Below are 20,595 nucleotides of genomic sequence, written 5' to 3' on the forward strand. Positions count from 1 at the left end.
TTCAAGTCCTCAACAACGATAAATTGCGTATAACAACTGACGGAGTCATCGGAATGGATTTCTTCCAAAATAAAATCGCGAAAATTTCTTTTAAAGACTACAAATTAACTATTGGTTCACAATCGTTTGACTTTGAAAATTTCCATGATAATTCGGAAAAACCTATCGAACAAACAACCCAAAATACTGACAATCAAAACGAATTTTCAAATACTAATTCAGAAGTTCAAAATCCAGCCAGTCAAATTACGGGTTTGCATGAAACTAACTTTTTAACAAACGACACACATCATAAAACAAACAAAGATATCAACACAGAAAATACGAAAACCTACTCTACACTACATAACGAATTAGAAGCTAAGATATTATCAGTCGCTTCACACTCAATACCGAGAGACAAAGAAATAAACCTTAAAGGAACCAACATTCAAGTATTACACCAGCCACGGGTTAACACTAAGAACCCCGCCGTTAGGAGTACTGTAAAAATATCTGCATTACAACCTTCGGTTAGACCAAAAGAAGATAATGTACCATTAAGTCAACCTCTACCTGAGTCAAGGAAACAACTCAAGGAAGCTCAAATAAACACACCTACTAGTTCAGTACTCTATACCAACAAGGATGAATTCAACGTAGCTCTTAATTTAAATATTTTAATTGTCCAAACCACAAGTAAGCCAAGAACAATATCTAATATGTTACAACCTCAATCGATAAAGGAAGACTTCAATTACAAATTGATAAAATCAATTACGGAGAAGAAACACCCAACGATACACTCATTTAAGCTGTTTAAAGAAAACCAAAAATTTGACAATTATCCTGTTCAAGATTTTGCAAAACTTTATCGTACACTCGAACGATACCTCAATCTACAATACCATTCTCGTGATTTTGATTTCAAGATCATTGTAAATCTTTCAATGTTTAAATTACAACCGGGCACCATATTGCCTTCTCTACTTAATGCTAAAAAGAAGCCATCGTATTGTTTACACCTCAAGACCATTATACAAAGTCCAGAACCACCCCATAACGTATCGTCACTTACTGAAGGAAAAATTTTACTTTCGAAGACCGATTCATTACCTTTAGAAGCCAGACCACCACCTGCAGTGAGTTTACCACCAAAAGAGATGTTTACCTCAGGTGAGGAGGCCCTCGGCTTGTCTACTGTTTTAATATCGTCATGGGATAACCGGAAGGCATCTTCCATTCTTCCTATCATACCATCTTCAAACCAAGAGACAGGATCCTTAAACTCAAATATCCAAGCTGGGAATCTACACAACAATGTTGGACGTAACTATCAACTACTTACGCTCATCTTACTCAACATACTCCATCTACAAGGAACAATAAATCTATTAGCTTTATATAATTATCCATCATCGAACTCAGGAGATTTTAAAATTAAAAACCACGATATACCATTCATGGAACTACGTAATAGTCCGATAATACAATGTCTAGCTTGAGATACTAGATTTCTGAGTGTTAAAAATTGTAAACGCAAACGTTTCGTTAAAATTTTCATTCATCAACTTTTCCTTGTTTTTTTTTATCCTTTGATTTTTGTTATAAACACTCAGAAATACTAGTAAATTATTAAATATGTTGGAGGAACACAAAATTACCTTTAAGAGGAAAAAGAGAAGATACAAATTTTGTTTTGTTCCAACATATATTTTGTTTTTGAGTGAATTAGGAATAAAAAAAAAAAATTGAAACTGTTTATTCAAAATAACTCATCGAAATAATATTTGTGATGACTTACAAGTTTTGCAATTATCTCGATAAAAATTTCAGTCTTAAGAATTAAACAAGAATACTAGAGTACAGGTAAATTTAACACCTAAGTTCGTTGACCCCTAGAAATTTTTACCTACCTTATCTACCTACACCCCATCCTATCTCCTCCAAAGTACATAAAAAAAAAAAAAAAAAAAAAAAAAAAACACTTATAAAGAAAATTTGAAATAGAAGAAAATATATACTAACGTCAATTTAGTCGTCTCTAGAAACTAAATAAAACCACTATTTGAAGACCATCTACATGAAAATGATGAATAACATCAGCGATAAATCATCTATCTACAAAAACCAAAACGAGTCAGAAACAGTACGAGCATCGAGAACGTTGATTGTTGCATAGAATAATAACCATCAAACTGTACTACCAATTTACCAGATGTCCACGATCTTTCACTGAAGACTTCATTTGGAGACTCAGAACAACACAATTTGTGACGTACAAAATAGAATCATCAATAAAGTTCTTCAACCACCGACGTCTGTTCACCAACATAATAACGTTACCAATCATCTTGAGTACGAGTACATCAACGGATTACGATGCATAATAGTTGCAACATTTGAGAATCCACCATACCAAAATCATTGTGAAGAGACATCACTACAATTTGAGATGAGTAAATTTTAAGCGATGTTCTTTACTATCCTCTTATCCAGACCTTTTCATAAATACGAACGTAAAATAACAAAAAAAAAAATTTTTGAATTAAGTTTGATTTAAGTCACTATTTAAGCAAATAATTGCATAAATTGTAAATCATCGGGACGATGATTATTTTTAGGTGGGGAGGTGTCACGGCTGCTACATTCAAAAATTTTTAATTTTTTTTTTTCTCTCTCTTCCAAAATAAGTACACACTAAAACCTCCTGTACATAAACCTTTTATGTATAACGCCAACTTACTGACGCCAGAAGTCGTACCGGACAAATATACCTACCTGAGCGTTGTCAACGCTTTACAATTAAGTCGTATTGTACTAATGGACCACGCGTATTATATATTTCTCTTTCTGGAAATTTCATCATTTTTACTTAACGTACTTTTAAAATTTATGTATCCGTTCCCATTTAACTAATCTAAGCATAGAAGCGGTAGTCTTCTTTGATTTTTCATCTTAAACCTATAGACCACCCAACTCATGCGCACCTGCATGTGATTCTTGGAAATTAGAGAAAGCTAATGGAAACCTCCAAAATTATGGTTTCCTACATAAGCATGCTCAGCGACAGAGTGGCGCCAGGTCATCAGCCTACTTTAATAGTCAAAATCTGTTTCCCAGGGATCACACGTGTGCATGGGCCTAGAACTTTCGGGCGAGTCCGAGTCCTCTCGTATGGGAAACTGGTTACCACCACTTTTCATATGCGAGGATCATATAAAAGGACCATGGACTTTAGCTCATCAGTTCTTTTGGGCATCAAACTCTGAACCTTACCGAACTCCGGACACTTGACGGTGTTCGTGGCTAGAGGATTGATATCCCGATTGAGCATTCGGTCACGTGAGCCCAGATCATTGGATCGGTCCTTGATCGTCGTAAGCACTCGTATAATCGGTATATTATTTTCTACTAGCTTCAGAAGCATAATCAACGCGATATTAGCGTATAGCATCCGATCACGTGAGCCCAGATCGTACGATTGGTCCTTGATCGTTGTAAGTCGTGAACTAATATCAACCGTTTAGCACCGGTACAGCATTGATTATCTTCATCTTATTATAAACCATTTAATTTCATTCATTTTATTATTTTTATATTGAAATATACCACGAGAAACGTGGAGAATCAAAGAATATTTTACCGCGATAAATGCGAAGATTTTAAAGAATATTTTACCGCGATAAATGCGAAGATTTTAAAGAATATTTTACCGCGAAAAGGCGAAGATTTTGAATAATATTTAGAAATATTTTTTTTTCCGCGAAAAATACGCGAAGATTTTATAAATTTATATTACCGCGAAGACGCGAAGAATTTGAATACATTGAAATTATTTTACCGCGAAAAGCGCGAAGACTTTCATTTTAATTTAACCTACAGAGATTTAAAAACGCATAACCATTGAAGCTTCTACAACAAGGTAGACTAAATAAATAAATAATTCGATAAATTTAAAATCACATCAATTGACCGCGAGGACGCGTCGTGAATAAGTGTCCTGTGTAACTGCTGACAGTCTTGACACCTCACCAAAACCTGTTTAGGGTAAGTTTTTGAATATTGTAACCATTGTTTGGTATTTTTATTTTTATATACTCTGAAATAATTGTAACCCATATGCATGAAACATTTGCTTTTATATTTACTATTCTTAATATTGCCATTTGTAACCCCTTTGTATTTTGAGAATATTGAGTCATTTAATAAATAAATACTCGTTAACATAAAACATTTGGAAAACATTATTTATCAGACAATTTTACTTTAACAACGAGATAATAGCTTCACGAGGCTTTTCGGCAACCCACCTTCCTTTATCCCTTATTTTACTACCTGTCTAGCCGCTCAGACCGATAGTTCACAGTAGGGGGTACACAATCTTACGTTTACCGCTCGACGTTTGATTGTGAAATTAGATCAGTCACATACTAAATTGGAAATCGTTTTGGGTTTTATCAATATTGTCTTCAACAATATTGTGTGGGCGCGAATTAAATATAAAATAGAATAAACTGAGCATTTGGTCACGTGAGCCCAGGTCATAGGATCGGTCCTTGATCAATGTAAGTACCTTTTTATTCACTATACTTTATACGAATATCGTACCTACGCCCATCACGATCTCCAATCGTGACAATAATTTCATAACCGATCGTTACTTTTTCTTATACTACCGTAGTAGTAATTTTTGGTGACACGACCGATGACCCAAAGACAATTGATCCGCCGATAAAATATACTCACACACATATAAATGTGAAAAATTTGTATGTGAATGTATTTTTTATGTTACACGCACATAAGATTAGTGAAAAAAGGGCGTAATTTTTCACATCTATATGTGTGTGAGTATATTTTATCAGCAAATCAATTGTCCCAAGAATCAATTGTTGGGGATCAATTGTCGGGAATCAATTGTCTTTGGATTAACGGTTAGGTAACCGTAATTCTTGTTCTAAATCCTCATTTTTATGACTTTGAATCATAAAAATACATATATATATATATATATATATATATATATATATATATATATATATATATATATATATATATATATATATATTTTTTTTTTTTTTGTTCTATTTTATATTTTGAATTATTTATTTCCGGCTTTTACCGTTGGCTCTCGTAGTACAAGGTTCTATTCGGGCTTCTGATTTCACCCTCTCCTTCTCTTTTCTTCCATTGTCTGTTTTCTCATCGTTGTACATCTAATTGATTGCATCCTTGTTTGTATTATGAATGACTGGATTCAGTCGGGCACAATATGTAGTTGTTCGAATTTTTATATGAAAAATCATCAGAAAAATTTCAGCCTACTCTCGGGCTCGAACCGCCGACCTTTCACAAACAGAGTCTAGTCCCTGGCACTTGGAGCGCTCGGCCACAGCATGCGTATGAGAATCGAAAGTTATTTTCGTACTTAAATGGATGACGGTAGCGCATGAGATTTACTGCATCAAACACTAAAATTTGCTGAGGCTGACACATACTTTTTACAAATTGACGAAGTATAATGTACAGTTTCATTTAGTCAATCTTCACTGATATCAGTGGGAATATTTAATATTTACTTTAATGATAAATATCCGTGAAAATTTATTTATTCCCGTTTATATAATTAAATTTGATTATTGACTAATATTAAAATATTACAAATAACTCCTGGTAAAGTTTCTTAGTTAGAGGACTTTACAAAATAACGTTCTAACTGAATTTATTATTTTGTATCCTTTATATTTTTATTGTTTGAGACTTTAATTTCTTATTTGACAAACGATAGATATTTAAGTATTGGCTGTTAAACTTTAAAGTTCAATTTTTTTAAGTGTTTACATTGTCTTTTTTATAGTTTTAAATGATAATTTTATCTCAATGACCTGTATATTTCAGCATTCGATTTATAATTATTATTTATTAAATATTAAAATCACGGTATTACTATTTGAATTAATATTAATCACTAAAAATATTATAATTATTAGACATCAAACTTTATTTATTACAGTTCCTTTTTTTCCGTGTAGTTTTAAAATGATTATAAAAATTTTATACTGAACAAAAAAACGAATGAAAGCGCGTTAATAAAAACGTGGTGAAATAATTCTTTTTATTCTCGAAATGAAATTTTTTAATAACTATGCTAGCCTCAGGGGTGAAAAAAAAAAAAAATTTTTTTTTGCCAAAATTCAAAAATTCATAATTTTGAAACAAAAAAAAAACACCTCTCTGGAATTTCAAAGATCTCTTAAGATTGTTCAACGGTAGTGTAGTAAAAAATTTGAGCCCAAAATTTCGTGTTACCATACGATTTTGGCGGTTTTTGAAAATCCAAAATTCGAAAGCTTTATCATTTTTCAAAATTTTTCTCCGAAATATTTGATTTTTAATAGCCCGAAGTGTCTCCTTAAAAAAAATCGATAACATTTCTGTAACTATCACAGTTTTCGAGATATTAATAAAATAATGTTAAAAAATTTTAAAAATAGTAAAATTTTGAATTTTAAATAACTTTCACTAAAAAATTTTTTAATTTTTTTCCTTTAGCAAATCTGTGTTTTATGATAAAAGAAAAGTTTTCACTAAATTTCGTTCAAATTGAAAGGGTCGATCCCAACTACTAGTCGATTTGATATGGAATGACCCATATATACATATGGGTCATTCCACCAAATAAAGTTATTTTTACGGGGCGACCCTCGACGATTTGATTCAAACTTTGTGGAGTCTTTCCATGTATTTAAAAAAAAATTCTCTGAAAATTTGAGCCTTTAATATGCAGCAGTTTCAAAGTTATGATTTTTTGAATTTTTTAAAAATTTTTGTTTTCAACTTTTTCATTACTTTTTTTGAAGGAAACAATTTAAAAGAAAAATGATCACATAATAGTTTTTCATAGGAAAAATTCTCAGCTTTCCAACGAAAATATCCATTTTTTATTTTAAGTTACAGAAGACCCTTTAAAAGTCGTTTAAAATAGGAAAAACGATTTTTATGACTGTGTGGCGCTTGATAAATCTAATTTGATATTTTTTTCTGAAAGCTGAGACCTTTTCCGACAAAATATGTAATTTTCACGATGTGCATATTTTTTGTTTGAACAAAATCAATAATCATTTAAATATGTCGTTGATTTTATCGTTTTATCAAACTATATTGGTTCATTGTGTGGTAAGAGATGAAATAAAACGATATCAGACAAGAGTGAAGTAGGCTGCCCAAGCCGTAAGCAAAAGCTGTCAATAACTGCAATCTGAAGTCGTGTTTCATCTCGTGTTACACACTATTTTTTTCATGATTACCTGCATTAAAAATTAGTTTCAGTGGCAGCAGCCAGTTAGAATTAAGTTAATTAAAGATCGATGGTATGTTCAACCATAAGTCTATGCGTAGCTTATGATTTGCGATTTATAATTAAATAAAAACCATAAATGCTCTTTATTATTTACACAAATTTTTATAAAACTTGTTGACAAAGTTAGGACTGTCATTGAGAGAGATAACATCAATAGCCTGAAATCATTTTTGAACTAAACCCAAGAATTAAAGTTCAAATCATTAATTCCTATAATAAACTTGAAGCTTTGATGCTGGTATCATGGAAAACAGTTTTATAATTTTTATTGTCAGAGCTTTACTGCATATACATACTAGAAAACATATCCTCACCCCGAAAGATTTATGCATCCAGGCTATTCAAAATTTCACCGGCGTTGATTTCACTTTTATAACCAACTCTTATTGAAAGAAACGATTTAAAACGATTGGAAAAAAAATTTTTAATACTTTTTAATGCTTTTGAATACTTTGAATACTTTTTAATCACCCTTTTTATGAGCATTTAACATTACAAATCGTTTCGAATCGTTTCTTTTAATCAAGGAATAATGACTTTTTATAGAAAATAAATGTTTTAGACGTACGATACTTAGAGTCAAATACGGTAAAAGAAACACAAGCAGTACACCTTTTCTTACCTATTGTTAATAGCCAAGGATATATTTATATTAAAGATGTATCAAGATCCTCAAAAAACCTAAGAATTAAAGTTTTTTAATCATTGGGAGTTTATATTTCATTTAATTTTGTTCAAACAAAAAATATGCACATCGTGAAAATTACATATTTTGTCGAAAAAGGTCTCAGCTTTCAGAAAAAAATATCAAATTAGATTTATCAAGCGCCACACAGTCATAAAAATCGTTTTTCCTATTTTAAACGACTTTTAAAGGGTCTTCTGTAACTTAAAATAAAAAATGGATATTTTCGTTGGAAAGCTGAGAATTTTTCCTATGAAAAACTATTATGTGATCATTTTTTTTTTTAAATTGTTTCCTTCAAAAAAAGTAATGAAAAAGTTGAAAACAAAAATTTTTAAAAAATTCAAAAAATCATAACTTTGAAACTGCTGCATATTAAAGGCTCAAATTTTCAGAGAATTTTTTTTTTAAATACATGGAAAGACTCTACAAAGTTTGAATCAAATCGTCGAGGGTCGCCCCGTAAAAATAACTTTATTTGGTGGAATGACCCATATATACTAGCTGTTACCCGCACGCTTCACTGAGCATTTCGTAATGTTGGATGACTCTTTATTTTTTTTTTTGATTGTTGATATCGATAACTTAACAATCACCGTTCAAACATTTGTAAATATACTAATTGTGCTTTTCTATATAAAAGAAGTTTTAAGTAGTGAAATCACGGGATAAAGACTCTGGCTAGCCCTATAACAGCCGAATTATAAAAAAAGACTACTACTGATTTGGGAGTAAATTTGCAATGAAAAATGTTTAATTGTATCGTTGTTAATTTTCTTGTATCTTAACTAACATTCAATTCAAATTCCAAGACTGTAGGTCTTTTGATTAAAGACGTTGAAATTTTCATTACTTATGCTCCTCCACAGCCTCACCAGTGTCAATTAAAAAAAAAAAGTTACGCCTTTAATTTTTTTGTATCCGAGGTAATTTTCATTTAGGATTCCAAATTTTTAGGCACTTGGCCGAGAAACGTAAAAAATTTTCATTTCTTACGCCCCCGCACAACCCCACCAGTGTCAATTGAAAAAATTTGATTCATACTATTTATTTTCTGGTATTCTAGATAAATTTAATTTTAAATTCCAAGTCTGTAGCTCTCTTAGGCAAGAAACGTAAAAATTTTCATTTCTTATGCCCCTGCAAAACCCCACCCGAGTAAATTACTTAAAAAAAAAATTTACACCATGTATTTTGTAGCATCGTAAGTAATATTCATTTAAAATTTCGGGTCTGTAGGTCTTTTTACTTAAAAACGAGAAAATTTTTATTTCTTACGCCCCCACATATCCCTATAACAATGGATTTTACAAAAAAAAAAAAAAAACAGTGAGCCATCGATTTTCTCGTAACGTAGGTGATTTTCATTTTAAATTACAAATCTATCTAAATATACAAATCTATACAAGTCTCTTCTTCGAAAAACGCGAAAATTTTCATTTCTTACGCACCCGCTAATACCTATAACCATCGATTTTATGAAAAAAAAATTGAGCTACTAATTTTCTTGTAATGTTAGCAATATCAATTTCAAATTTCGAGTCTGTAGGTCTCTTAGTCAAAAAACGCGGAAATTTTTATTTCTCACGCTTCCGCAAACGCCTATAACAATGGATTTTATAAAAAAAAAAAAAAAATTAAGCCATCAATTTTCTCGTATCGTCGGTGATTTTCATTTCAAATTACAAATATTTAGGTCTCTTAGTCAAAAATCGTGAAATCTTTTATTTCTCTCGCCCCCGCAAATACCTATAGCAATTGATTTTATAAAAAACAATTGAGCCATCGATTTTTTCGTATCGTTGGTAATATTTATTTAAAATTTTACGCCTGTAGGCCTCTTAGATGAAAATCGTGAAAATTTTTATTTCTTACCCTCCCGAACATTGCTATAACGATGGATTTTTCAAAAAAAAATTGAGCCATTTATTTTCTCGTATCGTAGGTGATTTTTCTCGCCTCCGGGCGGAAAGCGTCAACTTTCGTCCCGCTGAGCAAAACGAAGTTGCCGCTTTCCGTCTCCGTCGACGAGAAAAATAATATACACTCCTCGGGAAGTAAATAAGAAAGCCTCAGATCACATGTGATCTGAGATATTTTTTACTTTACTTCCCTAGGTGTCTAATATACTATTTATTTCAAATTAAAAATCTGTAGGTGTCTTGGTCAAAAAACTTAAATAATTTCATATCTTACGTCCCCGCACAGCTCCACTAGTGTCGATTAAAAAAAAAAATTACATCATCGATTTTTTCAATTCGTCAGTCATTTTTATTTTGCTATGAAATCGGTTGCTATAGTACCGGTTGCCATGGTAATAGTTGCTACGCCATCTGGTAGTAGCCAATCAGAGAAGTGCATTTGGTCGTTGGCATACATTTTCCTTTCTCAACGTAGACGCTTTCTAAGAACGGATTTTATGATACTCCGACTCAACGCTTACTTTTTAAAAATTTACCGATAGATTTGTATTTAAAAATTGAATTTAAATTCGACTTCAACCTCAAATAAGTTTTAAACAAATGAAATTATCAAAAAATGATAAGAGACTTTTTTTTGTAGAGCATTCAATTCCCTACAAAAATATACCTGTTGATTTTTTCTATGATGAATCGTTAGCTAGTTATAAAAATCAGGACGCAAAAAAAATTTTTTCCATGTTATTCTTATGGAAAATAGAAAAGTGCAATGCGGAACCTCTTCATGATGATATTAAGAGCTCTAATTTTCACAGGCGTCTTTTTCTGTCTAAATAAAACTTTTGAACCTGTTTCCGAAAAGAAAAAAAAATTTGTCTTTTTTTGAATTACCCTAAAGATTATAGATAATTAGGCCCGGCTAATTTTCAGGTCTAGTTATATGTAAGTTATTATATATAAAAATTCATAATTATATATGATTAGGCAAAATCATTTTTTCTCGGGTGTATTACTTTCTTGTAAATAATAAACAATAAAATCCAATAAATTCTTAAATATTAATTATAATTAAGTAATCTCAAAAACACATATAATAAGAGATAACTTTATGATATCATTGATTCGCTGTCTTTCAGACATCAGAAAAATGTTACCTTTCTGATACATTTTCGAAGTGATCTAAAAGATGTCAGTAAATGGCGCATTTTATATCTTTTCAATCCGGCGTTTCAATCGATACGTAAAAGCAAATAACTACGTTAAAATTGATAAAACTCGATTAATATAATGCCAACAAAGAAAAAGGACAAGTAAGAAAGTTTGATTTGTGATGAAAGTTAAATTAGAATTAAATAATTCTAAAACTTTTCAACAGAAAAAAGTTGAAAATAATAAACAATGGCATTAAAAATATTGAATGGTTTTAATTATTTCTTGTAGAGTATTCAACACACTACAAATTTATACACATGTTTTCTCTAAAACGTTGATAGCTTGATCAACAATAGTCAACAATTATGATTTTTTGGTGAAAATAAGTTTTTCAAGTTTAAAATCTTATAACTTTCGAATCGTTCAAAATGCATACATGTCACTTGAAGCAATTTTAAAGAGGACCAAGCCTTACAAAAGAAGCCTAAACGGAGTCGATTGCTCGAAAACTGCTTGAGTAGGAATTTAAAAAAAAATGCGATGTAATTCTCATGCTTATTAAATGGGAAAACTTTGAAAATAGATCGCGACTTCTTCAATTTAAAATGAAGATCTAAAATTTTTAGGACATTTTTTCTTTGCCGATTACAATAAAATTTTTATATAGACTAAGAAATATAAATGTATGAAAAAAAAAATCACCCTAATTAGCATATAACTGAAAAGCTTCATTTGCCGTAGGCGATGTATCAAAAAATTTTCATTATTTATGTAACTAAATTAAAATTTTTGTAAGTTTTATTTTCATAAAATAATTTTGAAAAAATTTATAACAATCCTAATTTGTAAATGCGTGTGGTTAAGGATTATCGAAAAGTTCATGTACACAAAGTTCGTAAGAATTCTAACAGATATTCGAGTATAAGAAATTGAATTAAAAGTTAAATATTGATTACATATAAAAGGACTTACTTTGCTCATTTTACTAATGAATGTTTGCCAGTTCGGTTCAATAACTTCAACCATCATATAATATTCTAAATGTTGAATGCAATCTAACATACGATGTCGCAGCGAAAATGCTTGCCGATAAGCCATTGCTGCAGTGTGGGTAAATGTTTTAGCTATTTTATTACTAATCCATACTCTGTTAATTTAAAATGAAAATTTTTAAGTTGTTGCTGTTTGACAGTTTCAAAAATAAAAGTTACCTGCATAAAAGTCTCTCAATATGCTTGCAACTAAATAAATGACGGAATAACATTTGATAACATGCTATTGCTTTTCTATTTATCACTAAAGACACTGGCCACTTGACATCATAATTAAATGCAAACGCTTCAATACCATCCAATCGTTTTCCTGCTTGAAATGCAAATTCTGAAACAAAAAAAATTAAGTTTTCTTACAAAACAAAGAAAACGGGCGAACCGATCAGGTATTATTATAGTTTTTTCAACTATATTACCTTTTTCATCACTTGTTTGAATTGACAAAATACGAAACATCTGAAATTGCAAATCATAAGGTAAAAGCTCAGGCTTAAGATCATCTTTATAAGGATCTAAATCAGCCGTTGACGTTCTCAATGAAACTTCTAATAACGAAGCTAATCGATGAATGACAATATCATACATATTTTTACTCAATTCATTTTCACATAAATTCAAAAATTGTACTACGAAATCTCCTTGTGATAGTAAAAAATAATTTTTAACACTTTTTAAACGGCCCATCAAATCATTTTCATGAATTAGTACTTCTAATAAGGTGCGGGCTGCTTCGTTATAGGCTTGATCAATAGTAAATATCAATTTCTGATCTCTATAACGATAAATTAGTGGTTCTTGCTTTATCCATTTTATCATTTTTCCACATTGACGAATAACATTGAAATACTTTCCAGTACGCAATATCGTATGAGCATGTTGATTAAGAAAACTAGGTATTCTTTCTGATTTCATTGTATAACGCTTTTCCCAATAATCAGCTGAGTAATCCATTGGTAACTCTTCACGTTGAATTAATTCATTGTCCTCTACGAAAAACTAAATAACAAAAATATTTACTGTATCAATCCAGTAAAGAACACTGATGCTTGGATTTGGGAGGAAATTATTAGAGAGAAATTCAATTTAAATTCTGTTTTAAATACCTCCCTAGCGAATTTGAATTTCGGCGAATTACCGTATTTTACCACAAGCTACTGTACTGCAGAGTTTCCACATTTTACGGTTATTTACGGTAGAATGCGGCAAATTGTAATAATTTGCGGTAATTTACGGCATAATACGACAAAATATATCAATTGACTGCTATTCGCGGCACTTTACCGTAATTTACGGTACTCGGGAAAATTGCAGTAAAATACGGTACTTTACGGTTAAATTGCGCAATGTTACCGCAAATTCGTAGTACAATACCGCACTTTTACCGTTAAATCCCGCAAATTTAGGTTGAATTAAACTAATTTTACCGTAAAATATCGTAATTTCCCGTGAAATTCCATTACTGACCGTAGAAGATGGTGTTTTACCGTAATTCTTCGGAACACCATAAATTACGGTAAATTACCATAAATTACGGTAACTACTGTAATTTACCGTAATTCGGATCCGCCAAGGCTTCCACAAAATAAATTCGAAAGAGATTTTGCCTTTACAAAATTTTTGTTAAGGATCGATCAGATCTGGTGATGGCTAATTCAGTTCATAATAAATTGTTTACACCGAATAAACATAAAAAAATTATCGTTATCTTCAATTTCTAGTTTTATCATTCCTTTTTTTTTGTTAGTCAATTTTAATTATTGCTTTTTAATACTTTCTAAAGTAAAATTAATTACCGAAAACAGAAACTTTCACTTATTCAGCAGCGTACATCAAGTTAATCTGACACTAGGGTAAATGTACCAGTGGTTGACCGGTTAAGGGTTTTTAGCCTTTCAATTTATCGTATATTAATTACTATGGGGTGAAAGAGGGTAATCCAAAGTTTACATCATCTTTAAATAGTTCAGTTTTACAAATGTGATGTTGTTTATTTAAATTATGTTCAAAATAACAAAAAAAATCACTTTAAAATGCAGGTAAGGCGAAAACACCAGTATTCGACCGGAATGTTCCAGTAGTAGGACGATCACAAAACATCGATTATTTTTCCAACAAATGAGTTTTTTTTATGTTGAATCTAGGGTAAGTGTGGACATTACCGCGGGTGTGAGTATTACCGTAGATTTTTTTCATTATATTATAAATGAGTGATGCATAATTTTTTGTAATTTAAAAAAAATCCAGCAATAAATTTAATATTCCAAGAACGTAATTAACAAACAATTTGGTATCCTTGGAAAAACGAATAATATATGGCCGTATATAAGTGCGACATATATGGCTATCTATGGAAATTGGCGGTATATAATGATATATAATTTTATACAACCATATATAGCTTGATATGGCCATATATGTATTGATATAACTATGTACAAAAATTTTGACTAAAATTAAAAATTTTTTATTTTTTCATTATTTTGGCAACGAAGAGATTATCAGAGCTGCGAATAATTGAATTTCTAATCGAATTGGAAATTTTTAATTCAGGAAAAAAACGCTCGACTTATTAATAACCGCACCCGCTTCAGTAGGATTCGAACCCGGGACCTGCCGTACGAGAGAATGACGCTTTGACGACTAGGCTATGCGACCAACCGTTACAACGAAGTTTAGTTGTGCTACGTAAGATTGAAAGAATATAATTACTTTCAAAAAAGCAAAATATAATGATATTGGTTGATTGATTATTGTTATTACAGTAAAGATTGGTTGATTGATATTCGATGAGTATGATATCGAGATGTATGAAATTTGCATGTTCACTTTTGTGTATGACCATGTATTATTATATATACCTATATATAGTTATATATTTTCATACATAGAAACAATTGAAAACTATGTATTCCCATGTACAGTTGAGTCGCGATATAAGTCCTCTTAGTGTCTCTCTCATATTAACGCGAGTCTGGTTAAAAGAAAAAGATACAAGCCGGACTTATAACGCGATTCAACTGTATTGTTATATATGTCCGAATAAAGTAACATATGGTCATATATCCCTTATTAAAAGAAGCGATTCTAAATGATTAGAAAAAAAAAAAATTTCAAATACTTTTTAATGCTTTTGAATACTTCGAATACTTTTTAATCACCCTTCTTATAAGAATTGAACATTACAAATCGTTTTAAATCGCTTTATTTAATAAGGGATAAAATTTGAGATGTGTAAAATTTTCATGTTCACTTCTATGGATGACCATATATTATTATATTTACCTATGTATAGTTATATATATTTATATACAATAACAATCGGAAATGATATATTCTCATGTATCGTCATGTAAGTCCCATATATGATCTATATATGACTATATATAATTCGTTTTTTCCGGGATAAAATGTAACTACTAAACACGGTGAGAAAAATTTTGTCATTTTAGCGATTTAAAGTGTAGTCAAACAGTTGATTGTGAAAATAACTATTCATTTGTTTATTATTGCAATACGTATAGTTAATTTAACAACATTCTTCTTTATTTTAATGATCTATAGTATTGTTAAATGAACTCTTCAATGTTTGTCCTCCAATGAGAATTCATTTTTCTATTTCAACCATACTCCGAAAAGTTGCCATCGAGATTCAGTTATATTGACAAAATAGGTTATTGTTTTATCATTATAAGTATTTCTATCGTTATATTAATGATACGATGGATCGTAATAGCGTCGATCAAGAACGTGGAGCTTGCGCAGTTAAGCAAATGTCAAGCTAACCACCAAAAAGCCTTCATAAGCATTGTGTCACATACTTATCATTAGTAATTTACCAACTTTTCGGTTATCATAGTTGAGACAATTTAATTAAAATGGATGACTGGGTCAAAATAAATTAAAATAGTGGGACTTGGAAAAATTAGAAAATATATTTGAAGGTATGTATTATTTAGTTACTTTAGACACTACGTTTTTTTTTTTTATATCTTATTTTTCAAATTATTAAAATTACTATAACTTGGAATTTATAGACTTTAGCGACTTGAATCATGGAACTTTTTTTGAAGGGAATAAAATTTCCTGTAAAATTCCCTGTAACACTTTTAGTGTACTTTCATTGGTTTACATTCTGCAAGCCGATAAAAGTCACTTTCATAGGAAAAATGACGTCCGCAACGGACACAAGTGAAACCGCTTGAATAACAGCTAAGTTACTATAAGCACTTTTGAAAAACACTCAGTTCCCTACAAATTGCGACAAACGGCGCTTTGATATCATGAAATGCAACTGAGTATTAGAAACTTAAAAAAAAGTAATTTAATTTACGTGTATTTTAAATGAAAAATCTTTGAAATCAAATGAAAAGTACTTAGGATTGAAATTAAGAGCTCAAACTTAGCAGGAATTTTTGTTTTAGCATAAAGAATAATATTTTGCTTGATGAGCAACGAAAAACAAACTTTCGCTGGAAACGAAGCACCCTAATAGATGCGTTCCCATATAATAGTAAAATCGCAATAGAAACACGTGAACGTATTAGTGACATTCGATATTTTAAAAAAATCAGTTCAAGGCTTAGCAGTGCTAAATTATTATAGCAAACATTGAATTCTAATGATTCCTACAGGAATCTTTTAGCTAACGTAATTGTAACGACTGAAATGCAGACTAATGAAGATTTAATGTATTTTTGATTTTTATCATTAAAAAACTTTGAATGATAGACTATGTAAGATTTTAAACGATGTATACAAATATTTTTTTGTTTACTTTTAGGATAAGTCCAGAACGTTTAAGCGAGTTGGCAATACTGATATCAAAAACATTTACATCAGAAATTCTTGCAACTTACTACATTCCGTATTCTCGAGAAGGAAATAAAAAAGCTTTGGCTCGAGAAAAACTTCATTTGCGGTACAATCATTATCGAGACATATTGTTACAATCTGGAGCTACGAAAAATTGTAGAGGATTGAAACATAAAGTAATTGATAATTCGACTCTAGTACGCTTAGGACGATTTGAAGATCTTTTTACAATCGGTTCGACTTAAATATTTTATATTTTAATGGGTTATGTTTTAAAATTTTAATTTAAAAAATTACTTAATTATTTTTTAGATTATGCACCTCAAAATTGTGTTGAAAAATTAAAATTTTTGGCAGAGTATGTAAATCCGTGGAATACTGTAGAAGAATATTGGAAATACACTTCAATTAAAAGAATCCAAGATCTTATTAATAATAATCAAGTTACAAGTATTGAGTACTTATCCACATATCCTGCATTGAGAGATATTTACACTGGTTTAAAATTACTTGATATCGATTTTAAACAACAATACCCGAATAAAAGTACACGCTTAACTAGTCAATATAATATCCTAGAAAAAAAGTTACTTGCTTATTGTGAGAAAAAGAAGAAATTCAGCTCTGGAATAAGACTTTACATAAATTCATTGAAAGAAGCTAACGATAAAGATGAAGGTCCATATTTTGTTTTATAATTAATTTTTGTTTGATTATATTTGGTACAATAGTCATTTTTTTAGTCCAGATGTCCGCAATGCAATAACATTTCAAATGCTGCCATTTTTGTTACCAAATCCTTTACTCTTAACTTTGCGAGATAAAACAAACTGGCGACCCAGTAAGGAAGATGTATTAAACGGATTTTTTTGCATGTAAAGATAAATTTTTCAAAACTATATTAAAAAAATTATATTTGATGGTTAGTGTAAAACATATCGATAAAGAATTATTAAATATTTATTACTTGAAAAACAATTTTACAATGTCGAAATTAAATATTTTACGCGAAAAATTTTAATTTTTTTAAAGATGAAGAGGATTTAAATAGGAAGCTCAAAAATAGAAAAGAAAAAATAGAAAAATTCGGATTATCGGAGCAACCATTATCAGTAATTATTGAAGATGCACTAACGAGTATTACCAAAAGACTAGTAATAATAAACGATATCAAATATCAAGTTTCAAGCTGAATCTACTATTGAATGTATTGATTTAACTTTTAAATGCTTCTATAGCCTGCAATTCGAATTTTTGAGAAAAGCTCCTTATCCTGGAATCTTTTTAAAAGATGTAGTTTACAAGATTCACGGTGAAAGTGATTTAGTTGTACCTGCACTTCAAACGTTGATTAAGAACTTTAATTCTATTCAAATTGATAATAATTAATCATTGAAAAAATGTCGCAAAATACATATTCCATTAGTAAATCTAATATTTCACAACTAAATAACAATCTAACTGTTAATTCAGACAATTTTGAAGATAAGTTGATGAATTCAATGTTACAGTTTTACGGTTCTGGTAATACTTCATTTAATCAAATTGAAGACATTTTTAAAATGATTCAAAACTTAATTAATGAAGAGCATAATACAATCGAATATAAGTTAAAAAGTTTTATAAGTAAAAATGGAAGGAATAATGAGAATGATACGAAAATTATTGAAGAAATTAGTAATATTTTCAAATCTACAAATAATACTCTTAACAAATTTAACACCGAATATAATCGTTCTCATTTTTTAGAATAAAGTGACTTTTATATACCACCGATTGAGTTTTCTATCGGTAAGAAATGTAACACTCTTAAAAGAGATTATAAGGGTAATCAAATTAGTCAACCAAAGGACGCAACTGCGATTTTATTCCCATTAAGAGCCATATTTAAAAAAGTATTTGAATTACCTGATATCTACAATGAGGTTATAAAATATAAACGAGAGCTGGAAAGTCACAAAACTGTTGTTTTAAATATTATTCAAACTCCTATTTGGAAAAAAAAAAGTTGAAAGTTGTCCTTCAAAAGATAGTATATTTCTACTTTTTTTGTTTAACGATGATTACGAAACGGAAAACTTCCTAGGTAGTCATGCAGGTTCAAATAAATTAGGAGGGACGTATATATCAATTGCACGTCTTCCACCTCATTTGCAATCACTCAAAGCGATATTTCATGCACTAATCTACTATTTAAAAGGCCGTTAGGAATATGGCAATTTTGCAGTTTTTCGAACATTAATTAGGGAGTTGTTAAAAAATAAAGGAATTGAATTAAACTTACACGATGGAAAAACCGTTAAAATATATTTTAAACTAACTCTTATTTTAGGAGATAACCTTGGTTTGAATTCAATATTAGGTTTTGTTGAAAATTTTAAGACATTCTATTCTTGTAGGTTTTGTAAAATGGATAAAATCCAGCGATCTAAGGCAACATTAGAAAATAAATTTCTATGCCTGTTTCAATATATAACATTTCCAACATGTAACTTCCAACACGGCGTGTTAGGTGGGGTACACGATAGACACGCCTAACTGAGGAGTCTCAGCTATCGTATACTAAGACGAAACGCCTCTCACCTCACTAATACCTTTTCCCATCTCTCCTCTTCTCATTATCACTCACAACGTTTCACTTTTTTGTAGTTGGCGACTTAGGCAGTGATTATTGCAATCTAAACCTAAAGTATCGTCGCCAAGCATATATATATATATATATATATATATATATATTGTAACGGGTTTTTCACCACCGGGGATCAGGGCTGCCAGTAGAGCCAACTTATTTTATACCGTCCGGTCACTGAAATTATACAAAATCAAATCTTATTATATAACGTTCTCTTCTATTTCACGCGTCCCACGGCGGAGTGTGGTTGGCGCTCAATAGCCGTTATGGCTCTCCGTTGGTTGAAAAACTGAAAATAAAATAGTAAAAAAACAAAATGTCCCACCTGGAGATATCCTGAATCTCCCTGGACCCGCAGCTCTGCTCAGGCTGGGTTAGACAACCTAGTTGGGCGCCAGTTCATGTGCCCCACGAACAAAATTAACTCAAAATAAAGCAACGAAGAAAAATGAAAATGAAAATAAAATTAATGACAGGGTAACAGTTTCAGATTTCAGGAAAAGGAAAGCAAGAAAAGAGATAGCAGTACTTTAAATAAATAAATTTAAATAACTACCGGGTTGATGACCATTTGCATTTAATTATCATTTAAGTAATAAATTAATTAATCCAGTATATCGCATACTTACATAAACAATATAAAAAAATAATCGTAGTTCACTTACAAAATAAAACAAAGATAGTATGCGTATACAAAATTATAATCAAAATAATAATGCTGATTAAACAATAAGTATATCAAACGCAAAATAACTTATCGAACGTACAAAATCTAATCACTCGTCTGTGATTATCATAGGGACATATAAATATTAGTAAGTAATAATCTCACTCGCACGTGAACATAAACAAACTAAATATAATGCACGGAGAACAATCTCAGAATAATACTTCAATAATTGTAAATTATTATATCACTCGCAAGTGAATAGAAAATATTAAATAAAATAATCTCATATAGGAATTTGAAGTATTTCCAGTAATTTCCAATGGTGAATTTT

At 30.4% G+C, this 20,595-nt stretch overlaps 2 protein-coding genes across 7 annotated transcripts in view; one reads left to right on the plus strand and one right to left on the minus strand.

Moving 5' to 3' along the window:
- Positions 1-20,595, minus strand: part of LOC103572876 (gamma-tubulin complex component 2) — a 109,347-nt gene that overhangs the window by 57,830 nt on the left and 30,922 nt on the right. For all 4 annotated transcript variants that reach the window (XM_014443396.2, XM_014443394.2, XM_014443395.2 and 1 more), the window contains 3 exons: positions 12,567-13,146; positions 12,310-12,478; positions 12,071-12,245 (listed from right to left, as the gene is read on the minus strand). In XM_014443396.2, the coding sequence (XP_014298882.1) occupies positions 12,071-12,245; positions 12,310-12,478; positions 12,567-13,146 (924 nt within the window). The remainder of the gene's footprint in view (positions 1-12,070; positions 12,246-12,309; positions 12,479-12,566; positions 13,147-20,595) is intronic.
- LOC103572875 (uncharacterized) lies at positions 16,286-19,015 on the plus strand. Of its 3 annotated transcripts, XM_014443398.1 has the most exons (6): positions 16,286-16,466; positions 16,572-16,838; positions 16,931-17,196; positions 17,275-17,640; positions 17,711-17,884; positions 17,995-19,015. In XM_014443398.1, the coding sequence occupies exons 2-5, from the start codon at positions 16,816-16,818 to the stop codon at positions 17,839-17,841; spliced, it is 786 nt and encodes a 261-aa protein (XP_014298884.1). In that variant the 5' UTR covers positions 16,286-16,466; positions 16,572-16,815; the 3' UTR covers positions 17,842-17,884; positions 17,995-19,015. The 3 variants fall into 3 exon arrangements, with proteins under 3 accessions (XP_014298884.1, XP_053597964.1, XP_008549895.1); XM_053741989.1 differs by having other exon boundaries at positions 16,286-16,838; XM_008551673.1 differs by lacking the exons at positions 16,286-16,466; positions 16,572-16,838 and having other exon boundaries at positions 16,882-17,196.

This window comes from Microplitis demolitor, chromosome 9, assembly GCF_026212275.2.
Source record: "Microplitis demolitor isolate Queensland-Clemson2020A chromosome 9, iyMicDemo2.1a, whole genome shotgun sequence".
Classification (NCBI taxonomy): Eukaryota; Metazoa; Arthropoda; class Insecta; order Hymenoptera; family Braconidae; genus Microplitis; species Microplitis demolitor.

Coding starts and splice junctions, on each gene's coding strand:
- LOC103572875 (XM_008551673.1), top strand. CDS start 16,899: ATGTATACAAATATTTTTTTGTTTACTTTTAGGATAAGTCCAGAACGT. Junction 17,197..17,274: donor TGAAGATCTTTTTACAATCG/GTTCGACTTAAA, acceptor ATTATTTTTTAG/ATTATGCACCTCAAAATTGT. Junction 17,641..17,710: donor AGCTAACGATAAAGATGAAG/GTCCATATTTTG, acceptor TTTTTAGTCCAG/ATGTCCGCAATGCAATAACA.